This window comes from Salmo trutta, chromosome 36 (genome assembly GCF_901001165.1).
Source record: "Salmo trutta chromosome 36, fSalTru1.1, whole genome shotgun sequence".
Classification (NCBI taxonomy): Eukaryota; Metazoa; Chordata; class Actinopteri; order Salmoniformes; family Salmonidae; genus Salmo; species Salmo trutta.
In genome coordinates, this window is record NC_042992.1 from 5,863,438 (window position 1) to 5,876,275 (window position 12,838).

Below are 12,838 nucleotides of genomic sequence, written 5' to 3' on the forward strand. Positions count from 1 at the left end.
TAGTCTTTGATCTGCACAGAGAGGAAACACATCAGAAATACAGAGGAGATAATACCGGATCAATAGACTACTAATACAGAACAGTTCAGAGATAATACAGGATCAATAGACTACTAATACAGAACAGTTCAGAGATAATACCGGATCAATAGACTACTAATACAGAACAGTTCAGAGATAATACAGGATCAATAGACTACTAATACAGAACAGTTCAGAGATAATACAGGATCAATAGACTACTAATACAGAACAGTTCAGAGATAATACAGGATCAATAGACTACTAATACAGAACAGTTCAGAGATAATACAGGATCAATAGACTACTAAAACAGAACAGTTCAGAGATAATACAGGATCAATAGACTACTAATACAGAACAGTTCAGAGATAATACAGGATCAATAGACTACTGGGAAATTAATATCATATCATGCTATTTTCACCTGGTGAACCACATGGGGAAACTTCAGTGTCACTACAGTCACCCACAGTTGAAGTCTGAGGTTGGAGTCATTAAAGCTTGTTTAAAACAAACTATAGGTTTGGCAAGTCGGTTAGGACATCTACTTTGTTCGTGACACAAGTAATTTTTCCAACAATTATTTACAGACAGATTATTTCACTTATAATTCACTGTATCACAATTCCAGTGGGTCAGAAGTTTACATACAGTAAGTTGACTGTGCCTTTAAACAGCTTGTAAAATTCCCAAAAATTATGTAATGGCTTTAGAAACTTCTGATAGGCTAATTGACATCATTTGAGTCAATTGGAGGTGTACCTGTGGATGTATTTCAAGGCCTACCTTCAAACTCAGTCCCTCTTTGCTTGACATCATGGGAAAATCAAAAGAAATCAGCCAGGACCTCAGAAAAAAAATTGTAGACCTCCACAAGTCTGGTTCATCCTTTGGAGACATTTTTAAACGCCTGAAGGTACCACGTTCATCTGTACAAACAATAGTACGCAAGTATAAACACCATGGGACCACGCAGCAGTCATACCGCTCAGGAAGGAGACGTGTTCTGTCTCCTAGAGATGAACGTACTATCAATCCCAGAACAACAGCAAAGGACCTTGTGAAGATGATGGAGGAAACAGGTACAAAAGTATCTATATCAGTAAAACGAGTCCTACATCGACATAACCTGAAAGGCCGCTCAGCAAGGAAGAAGCCACTGCTCCAAAACCGCCATAAAAAAAGCCAGACTACGGTTTGCATCTGCACATGGGGACAAAGATTGTATTTTTTGGAGAAATGTCCTCTGGTCTGATGAAACAAAAATAGAACTGTTTGGCCATAATGACCATCGTTATGTTTGGAGGAAAAAGGGGGAGGCTTGCAAGCCGAAGAACACCATCCCAACCGTGAAGCACGGGGGTGGCAGCATTATGTTGTGGGGGTGCTTTGCAGCAGGAGGGACCGGTGCACTTCACAAAATAGATGGCATCATGAGGCAGGAAAAGTATGTGGATATATTGAAGCAACATCTCAAGACATCAGTCAGGAAGTTAAAGCTTGGTCGCAAATGGGTCTTCCAAACGGACAATGACCCCAAGCATACTTCCAAAGTTGTTGCAAAAATGGCTTAAGGACAACAAAGTCAAGGTATTGGAGTGGCCATCACAAAGCCCTGACCTCAATCCTATGTGTGGGCAGAACTGAAAAAGGAGGCCTACAAACCTGACTCAGTTACACCAGCTCTGTCAGGAGGAATGGGCCAAAATTCACCCAACTTATTGTGGGAAGCTTGTGGAAGGCTACCCGAAACGTTTGACTCAAGTTAAACAATTAAAAGGCAATGCTACCAAATACTAATTGAGTGTATGTAAACTTCTGACCTACTGGGAATGTGATGAAAGAAATAAAAGCTGAAATAAATCCTTCTCTCTACTATTATTCTGACATTTCACATTCTAAAAAATAAAATGGTGATCCTAACTGACCTAAGACAGGGATTTTTTACTAGGATTAAATGTCAGGAATTGTGAAAAACTGAGTTTAAATGTATTTGGCGAAGGTTTATGTAAATGTTCAACTTCAACTGTATATATTGAGTAAACATCAGTAACATCACCTTACAGTGAATAGACAGACACATACGGAAACATCAGTAACATCACCTTACAGTGAACAGACAGACACATACGGAAACATCAGTAACATCACCTTACGGTGAATAGACAGACACATACGGAAACATCAGTAACATCACCTTACGGTGAATAGACAGACACATACGGAAACATCAGTAACATCACCTTACGGTGAATAGACAGACACATACAGAAACATCAGTAACATCACCTTACGGTGAATAGACAGGCACATACGGAAACATCAGTAACATCACCTTACGGTGAATAGACAGGCACATACGGAAACATCAGTAACATCACCTTACGGTGAATAGACAGGCACATACGGAAACATCAGTAACATCACCTTACGGTGAATAGACAGACACATACGGAAACATCAGTAACATCACCTTACAGTGAATAGACAGACACATACGGAAACATCAGTAACATCACCTTACAGTGAATAGACAGACACATACGGAAACATCAGTAACATCACCTTACGGTGAATAGACAGACACATACGGAAACATCAGTAACATCACCTTACGGTGAATAGACAGACACATACGGAAACATCAGTAACATCACCTTACGGTGAATAGACAGGCACATACGGAAACATCAGTAACATCACCTTACGGTGAATAGACAGGCACATACGGAAACATCAGTAACATCACCTTACGGTGAATAGACAGGCACATACGGAAACATCAGTAACATCACCTTACGGTGAATAGACAGACACATACGGAAACATCAGTAACATCACCTTACAGTGAATAGACAGACACATACGGAAACATCAGTAACATCACCTTACAGTGAATAGACAGACACATACGGAAACATCAGTAACATCACCTTACGGTGAATAGACAGACACATACGGAAACATCAGTAACATCACCTTACGGTGAATAGACAGACACATACGGAAACATCAGTAACATCACCTTACGGTGAATAGACAGACACATACGGAAACATCAGTAACATCACCTTACGGTGAATAGACAGACACATACGGAAACATCAGTAACATCACCTTACGGTGAATAGACAGACACATACGGAAACATCAGTAACATCACCTTACGGTGAATAGACAGGCACATACGGAAACATCAGTAACATCACCTTACGGTGAATAGACAGGCACATACGGAAACATCAGTAACATCACCTTACGGTGAATAGACAGGCACATACGGAAACATCAGTAACATCACCTTACGGTGAATAGACAGACACATACGGAAACATCAGTAACATCACCTTACGGTGAATAGACAGACACATACGGAAACATCAGTAACATCACCTTACGGTGAATAGACAGACACATACGGAAACATCCGTAACATCACCTTACGGTGAATAGACAGACACATACGGAAACATCAGTAACATCACCTTACGGTGAATAGACAGACACATACGGAAACATCAGTAACATCACCTTACGGTGAATAGACAGACACATACGGAAACATCAGTAACATCACCTTACGGTGAATAGACAGACACATACGGAAACATCAGTAACATCACCTTACGGTGAATAGACAGACACATACGGAAACATCAGTAACATCACCTTACGGTGAATAGACAGACACATACGGAAACATCAGTAACATCACCTTACGGTGAATAGACAGACACATACGGAAACATCAGTAACATCACCTTACGGTGAATAGACAGACACATACGGAAACATCAGTAACATCACCTTACGGTGAATAGACAGACACATACGGAAACATCAGTAACATCACCTTACAGTGAATAGACAGACACATACGGAAACATCAGTAACATCACCTTACAGTGAATAGACAGACACATACGGAAACATCAGTAACATCACCTTACAGTGAATAGATAGACACATACGGAAACATCAGTAACATCACCTTACAGTGAATAGACAGACACATACGGAAACATCAGTAACATCACCTTACAGTGAATAAACAGACACATACGGAAACATCAGTAACATCACCTTACAGTGAATAGACAGACACATACGGAAACATCAGTAACATCACCTTACAGTGAATAGAAAGACACATACGGAAACATCAGTAACATCACCTTACAGTGAATAGACAGACACATACGGAAACATCAGTAACATCACCTTACAGTGAATAGACAGACACATACGGAAACATCAGTAACATCACCTTACAGTGAATAGACAGACACATACGGAAACATCAGTAACATCACCTTACAGTGAATAGACAGACACATACGGAAACATCAGTAACATCACCTTACAGTGAATAGACAGACACATACGGAAACATCAGTAACATCACCTTACAGTGAATAGACAGACACATACGGAAACATCAGTAACATCACCTTACAGTGAATAGACAGACACATACGGAAACATCAGTAACATCACCTTACAGTGAATAGACAGACACATACGGAAACATCAGTAACATCACCTTACAGTGAATAGACAGACACATACGGAAACATCATTAACATCACCTTACAGTGAATAGACAGACACATACGGAAACATCAGTAACATCACCTTACAGTGAATAGACAGACACATACGGAAACATCAGTAACATCACCTTACAGTGAATAGACAGACACATACGGAAACATCAGTAACATCACCTTACAGTGAATAGACAGACACATACGGAAACATCAGTAACATCACCTTACAGTGAATAGACAGACACATACGGAAACATCAGTAACATCACCTTACAGTGAATAGACAGACACATACGGAAACATCAGTAACATCACCTTACAGTGAATAGACAGACACATACGGAAACATCAGTAACATCACCTTACAGTGAATAGACCAGTAACTCACCAGCACTCTGCTCTTCTTGTTTTTAGACAGGATGATGGCAAGGATTCCTACAACAACACCCTGCGGGGACACATTACAGCTGGATGAGACAACACCCTACTGGGACATATTACAGCTGGATGAGACAACACCCTAAAGGGACATATTACAGCTGGATGAGACAACACCCTACAGGGACATATTACAGCTGGATGAGACAACACCCTGCATATTACAGCTGGATGAGACAACACCCTGCAGGGACATATTACAGCTGGATGAGACAACACCCTGCGGGGACACATTACAGCTGGATGAGACAACATCCTGCAGGGACACATTACAGCTGGATGAGACAACACCCTGCAGGGACACATTACAGCTGGATGAGACAACACCCTGCGGGGACACATTACAGCTGGATGAGACAACACCCTGCGGGGACACATTACAGCTGGATGAGACAACACCCTACATATTACAGCTGGATGAGACAACACCCTAAAGGGACATATTACAGCTGGATGAGACAACACCCTGCGGGGACACATTACAGCTGGATGAGACAACACCCTACATATTACAGCTGGATGAGACAACACCCTAAAGGGACATATTACAGCTGGATGAGACAACACCCTGCGGGGACATATTACAGCTGGATGAGACAACACCCTACAGGGACACATTACAGCTGGATGAGACAACACCCTACAGGGACACATTACAGCTGGATGAGACAACACCCTGCGGGGACACATTACAGCTGGATGAGACAACACCCTGCGGGGACACATTACAGCTGGATGAGACAACACCCTACATATTACAGCTGGATGAGACAACACCCTACATATTACAGCTGGATGAGACAACACCCTACATATTACAGCTCGATGAGACAACACCCTACATATTACAGTTGGATGAGACAACACCCTACATATTACAGCTGGATGAGACAACACCCTGCAGGGACATATTACAGCTGGATGAGACAACACCCTACAGGGACATATTACAGCTGGATGAGACAACACCCTACAGGGACATATTACAGCTGGATGGGACAACACCCTACATATTACAGCTGGATGAGACAACACCCTACTGGGACATATTACAGCTGGATGAGACAGCACCCTACATATTACAGCTGGATGAGACAACACCCAACATATTACAGCTGGATGAGACAACACCCTAAAGGGACATATTACAGCTGGATGAGACAACACCCTACAGGGACATATTACAGCTGGATGAGACAACACCCTACAGGGACATATTACAGCTGGATGGGACAACACCCTACATATTACAGCTGGATGAGACAACACCCTACTGGGACATATTACAGCTGGATGAGACAACACCCTACAGGGACATATTACAGCTGGATGAGACAACACCCTACTGGGACATATTACAGCTGGATGAGACAACACCCTACATATTACAGCTGGATGAGACAACACCCTACATATTACAGCTGGATGAGACAACACCCTACATATTACAGCTGGATGAGACAACACCCTACAGAGACATATTACAGCTGGATGAGACAACACCCTAAAGGGACATATTACAGCTGGATGAGACAACACCCTACTGGGACATATTACAGCTGGATGAGACAACACCCTACTGGGACATATTACAGCTGGATGAGACAACACCCTACAGGGACATATTACAGCTGGATGAGACAACACCCTACATATTACAGCTGGATGAGACAACACCCTACATATTACAGCTGGATGAGACAACACCCTACATATTACAGCTGGATGAGACAACACCCTACAGGGACATATTACAGCTGGATGAGACAACACCCTACAGGAACATATTACAGCTGGATGAGACAACACCCTACAGGGACATATTACAGCTGGATGAGACAACACCCTACATATTACAGCTGGATGAGACAACACCCTACATATTACAGCTGGATGAGACAACACCCTACAGGGACATATTACAGCTGGATGAGACAACACCCTACAGGAACATATTACAGCTGGATGAGACAACACCCTACAGGGCCATATTACAGCTGGATGAGACAACACCCTACATATTACAGCTGGATGAGACAACACCCTACAGGGACATATTACAGCTGGATGAGACAACACCCTACAGGGACATATTACAGCTGGATGAGACAACACCCTACTGGGACATATTACAGCTGGATGAGACAACACCCTACAGGGACATATTACAGCTGGATGAGACAACACCCTACAGGGACATATTACAGCTGGATGAGACAACACCCTACAGGGACATATTACAGCTGGATGAGACAACACCCTACAGGGACATATTACAGCTGGATGGGACAACACCCTACATATTACAGCTGGAAGAGATAACACCCTACTGGGACATATTACAGCTGGATGAGACAACACCCTACATATTACAGCTGGATGAGACAACACCCTACAGGGACATATTACAGCTGGATGAGACAACACCCTACTGGGACATATTACAGCTGGATGAGACAACACCCTACATATTACAGCTGGATGAGACAACACCCTACATATTACAGCTGGATGAGACAACACCCTAAAGGGACATATTACAGCTGGATGAGACAACACCCTACAGGGACATATTACAGCTGGATGAGACAACACCCTACAGGGCCATATTACAGCTGGATGAGACAACACCCTACAGGGACATATTACAGCTGGATGGGACAACACCCTACATATTACAGCTGGATGAGACAACACCCTACTGGGACATATTACAGCTGGATGAGACAACACCCTACAGGGACATATTACAGCTGGATGAGACAACACCCTACTGGGACATATTACAGCTGGATGAGACAACACCCTACATATTACAGCTGGATGAGACAACACCCTACATATTACAGCTGGATGAGACAACACCCTACATATTACAGCTGGATGAGACAACACCCTACAGAGACATATTACAGCTGGATGAGACAACACCCTACATATTACAGCCGGATGAGACAACACCCTACAGGGACATATTACAGCTGGATGAGACAATACCCTACAGGGACATATTACAGCTGGATGAGACAACACCCTATTGGGACATATTACAGCGGGATGAGACAACACCCTACTGGGACATATTACAGCTGGATGAGACAACACCCTACATATTACAGCTGGATGAGACAACACCCTACAGAGACATATTACAGCTGGATGAGACAACACCCTACTGGGACATATTACAGCTGGATGAGACAACACCCTACATATTACAGCTGGATGAGACAACACCCTACATATTACAGCTGGATGAGACAACACCCTACAGGGACATATTACAGCTGGATGAGACAACACCCTACTGGGACATATTACAGCTGGATGAGACAACAACCTACTGGGACATATTACAGCTGGATGAGACAACACCCTACAGGGACATATTACAGCTGGATGAGACTACACCCTACATATTACAGCTGGATGAGACAACACCCTACTGGGACATATTACAGCTGGATGGGACAACACCCTACAGGGACATATTACAGCTGGATGAGACAACACCCTACATATTACAGCTGGATGAGACAACACCCTACAGGGACATATTACAGCTGGATGAGACAACACCCTACAGGGACATATTACAGCTGGATGGGACAACACCCTACATATTACAGCTGGATGAGACAACACCCTACAGGGACATATTACAGCTGGATGAGACAACAACCTACAGGGACATATTACAGCTGGATGAGACAACACCCTACATATTACAGCCGGATGAGACAACACCCTACAGGGACATATTACAGCTGGATGAGACAACACCCTACAGGGACATATTACAGCTGGATGAGACAACACCCTACAGGGACATATTACAGCTGGATGAGACAACACCCTACAGGGACATATTACAGCTAGATGAGACAACACCCTACAGGGACATATTACAGCTGGATGAGACAACACCCTACAGGGACATATTACAGCTGGATGAGACAACACCCTACTGGGACATATTACAGCTGGATGAGACAACACCCTACAGAGACATATTACAGCTGGATGAGACAACACCCTACATATTACAGCCGGATGAGACAACACCCTACAGGGACATATTACAGCTGGATGAGACAACACCCTACATATTACAGCTGGATGAGACAACACCCTACATATTACAGCTGGATGAGACAACACCCTACTGGGACATATTACAGCTGGATGAGACAACACCCTACAGGGACATATTACAGCTGGATGAGACAACACCCTACATATTACAGCTGGATGAGACAACACCCTACATATTACAGCTGGATGAGACAACACCCTACAGTGACATATTACAGCTGGATGAGACAACACCCTACAGGGAGATATTACAGCTGGATGAGACAACACCCTACAGGGACATATTACAGCTGGATGAGACAACACCCTACATATTACAGCTGGATGGGACAACACCCTACATATTACAGCTGGATGAGACAACACCCTACAGGGACATATTACAGCTGGATGAGACAACACCCTACATATTACAGCTGGATGGGACAACACCCTACATATTACAGCTGGATGAGACAACACCCTACAGCTAGTCCAGTAGTACTACATTATATCTCAGTCTCACCACTAGTCCAGTAGTACTACATTATATCTCAGTCTCACCACTAGTCCAGTAGTACTACATTATATCTCAGTCTCACCACTAGTCCAGTAGTACTACATTATATCTCAGTCTCACCACTAGTCCAGTAGTGAGTGCCACTACATTAGATATGGAGTACGCCACGGTGCGCGCTCGTGTGTTCAGGTTGATGTGTCGCAGCACAGCCCCGTGGACTAGCGCCCCCAACAGGAAGTTAACGTGTCCTACAAGCACCATACTCAGGCCCATCTTCATCAGGGCCTTGGGCATCTCCAGGCTGGCACAGCACCTACCTATAGAGAGGGAGGGGGAGGCAGAGGAGAGAGAAAGAAAAGAGAAAGAGAGATTGAGAGACAGAGAGAGAGAGAGAGACAAACAGAGACAGAGAGCGATAAACAGAGAGAGACAGAGAGCGAGAGCGAGAGAGCGAGAAAGAGAGCGCAAGAAAGAGAGAGTGTGAGAGAGAGAGAGAGAGAGAGAGAGAGAGAGAGACAGAGAGAGAGAGAGAGAGGACATAGATACAGGACAGAATGTAAACATGATAAGGAGGAAGAGAGAGAAGGGAGAGACAGTATCATCAAGTCCATGTTCAGGGTCCATTTACTATTGATCTGCTCCACACAGTCCCAGGGTTAAAACCACAATGGAGATGTCACGGGCATTAATGATTACCTGCTGAACACACACATCTCTAGGGTCTAGTACTATCTCTGGTCCTATCCAAACAGAGTCTCTCTACGCTACAGGATTTTGCATCAAGGAGCTTCACATGTATGAGAAGCTGACCTGGGTTCAAATACTTTTTGAAATAATTTCTAATATTTAAGATGTGCTTGATTGAGCTTGCCATTTGCGATGGACTAATAGAAAAGTCCCAAAAGTGCAAACTTAGCCGACAGGCCATTCCATTCTAAAGCAGACGCTTAAATTAATTGAAAGATGTAAAATATTATTTGAACCCAGTTCATGTATGATGTTGGGTAAACATTGTGGTAGAACAGAGACATGCCATCTAAAATCAGACAACATCCAGACAGTGTGGTTTAACAGACATCTAAAATCAGACAACATCCAGAGAGTGGGGTATACACTGATCTCAACACTGTGAAGCTGATGCATCATAATGTAAAAGCTTAGTGATCATAATGTAAAAGCTTAGTGATCATAATGTAAAAGCTTAGTGATCATAATGTAAAAGCTTAGTGATCATAATGTAAAAGCTTAGTGATCATAATGTAAGCTTAGTGATCATAATGTAAAAGCTTAGTGATCATAATGTAAAAGCTTAGTGATCATAATGTAAAAGCTTAGTGATCATAATGTAAAAGCTTAGTGATCATAATGTAAGCTTAGTGACAGCTCGATGTTGTATTTAGGATATGTACTTTAATTTATTACATGCATTATTACAGGTACAGTGAGTCTTAGACATTTTGTACTCAGTTTTCACTGTCTATCATATTAAAAACAAAACATTACAGAAGATGAATTGAAAATGAACCAACCCATTTCACCAGGGTAGTTATTGAAGTTTAGACGTTTATACATTTAACCTCGGGCATCTCCATCACCTCTCTATACCATAGGGGTGTTTACCCCCCTTCACACAACCACAACATTGTTTCACAACATCCACATTCCCCTCCACATATGTTGGTACAGCCCACCGATCAAGGTTCTAACTGTAAAATCTTGTTCCGCCTGAGCTCCTGACCTGGCGGGTGATGGACACATAGACTAGAACTGATGTACCGGTCTGGTCCTTACAAACGCCCTTCTGTCAGTATATATTAGATGTTGGTCATATAACATGTGTTGACTAAGGGAATTCTAATCATCAAACATTCAAAGTGTAATGTCTATTCTCTTTCAGGTTACCACAATGTGTCAGATAATGAAGTGTGGAGTATTTCTGTAACTTTTGCAAAAAGACACGTTTCCAATTCAACCACTGGCCACTAGGATCAGATGGGTTTATAAAGATCAATCTAACAGTGACTTTAACCCACCTGTAGCCCATTCTTCAGTCAAAACAGTTCCGACAGAAACCTGTTGTAAACAGGATGGCTCAGTGGCTGAACTGAAGAACTCACTTTATGATGTATCCTGTCTATCAGAAAACTGTAGCACTCATGTCAAAAGGTTAAACAGATTATGAACTAAAGTCCAATATTCACCTGTATTGGCCATTGTTGGTGATTTGAATCCCCCCCCGTTTAAGTCATCATCTGTCCAGATGTTGTGTTATTTTGACAATCTAATATATTTTATATGATGATTTTATATGTGTTTTCTCTTTCCCTCCTCCTGGTGAACGTTCCCCGTCAGTCCGTCCCCGACCCGACCCGACCCGACCGTACAAGTACATATATAAAAAAAAACACACACACAAAAAAAATAGGCGGTTCCCCCGGAATTTAAACACACACACGTGACTTGTTGTAATTTTCTATTTTATTTTAAAACAACATGAATTCAATCATAATACATAATACAAATGACACAAACTATAGTCAAAATGCAGTTTTCCAATATTTATATAAAGTTATTCCCGCCGCCCCCCCCCCCCCCCCCCCCCCCCCCCCCAAAAGTTATTCACAGGAAATGATATGATGGTACTTTGTCGCCACTAGGTGGAGAGATAGACCAATCAAACAAGCAAATACAACACAGCCAGGCCGACATAACGTTTCAGATAGAGTTTAGCTGTGTCCAAGCACCTGCCCCTTTTGCCCTCCCACTCGACAAGTGCTCTTTTGGATGGTGGTATACACATATATATTTATATATATATATATATATATATATATATATATATACACTACCGGTCAAACATTTTAGAATACCTACTCATTCAAGGGTTTTTCTTTATTTTTACTCTTTTCTACATTGTGGAAAAATTGTGAAAACAACCAAAACTATGAAATAACACATATGGAATCATGTAATAACCAAAAAAAGTGTTAAACAAATCAAAATATATTTTATATTTGAGATTTTTCAAATAGCAACCCTATGTCTTGATGACAGCTTTGCACATTCTTGGCATTCTCTCAACCAGCTTCATGAGGTAGTCACCTGGAATGGATTTAAATTAACAGGTGTGCCTTTTTATAAGTTCATTTGTGGAATTTCTTTCCTTCTTCGTGAGTTTGAGCCAATCAGCTGTGTTGTGACAAGGTAGGGGTGGTATACAGAAGATAGCCCT

General features: G+C 42.3%; 1 protein-coding gene across 2 annotated transcripts in view; it reads right to left on the reverse strand.

Annotated features, from left to right (window-relative positions):
* The window catches only part of LOC115176306 (bromodomain-containing protein 4B), a 13,866-nt gene extending 1,889 nt beyond the window's left edge, over window positions 1-11,977 (reverse strand). Inside the window, exons 1-4 of one of the 2 annotated variants that reach the window (XM_029736247.1) lie at window positions 11,808-11,977; window positions 11,640-11,679; window positions 9,727-9,923; window positions 4,963-5,022 (exon numbers count right to left, since the gene is read on the reverse strand). In XM_029736247.1, the coding sequence (XP_029592107.1) occupies window positions 4,963-5,022; window positions 9,727-9,900 (234 nt within the window). In that variant the 5' untranslated portion in view covers window positions 9,901-9,923; window positions 11,640-11,679; window positions 11,808-11,977. The remainder of the gene's footprint in view (window positions 1-4,962; window positions 5,023-9,726; window positions 9,924-11,639; window positions 11,680-11,807) is intronic. The other variant, XM_029736246.1, reaches the window with a different exon arrangement.
* Between the last annotated feature and the right edge of the window lie 861 nt (window positions 11,978-12,838).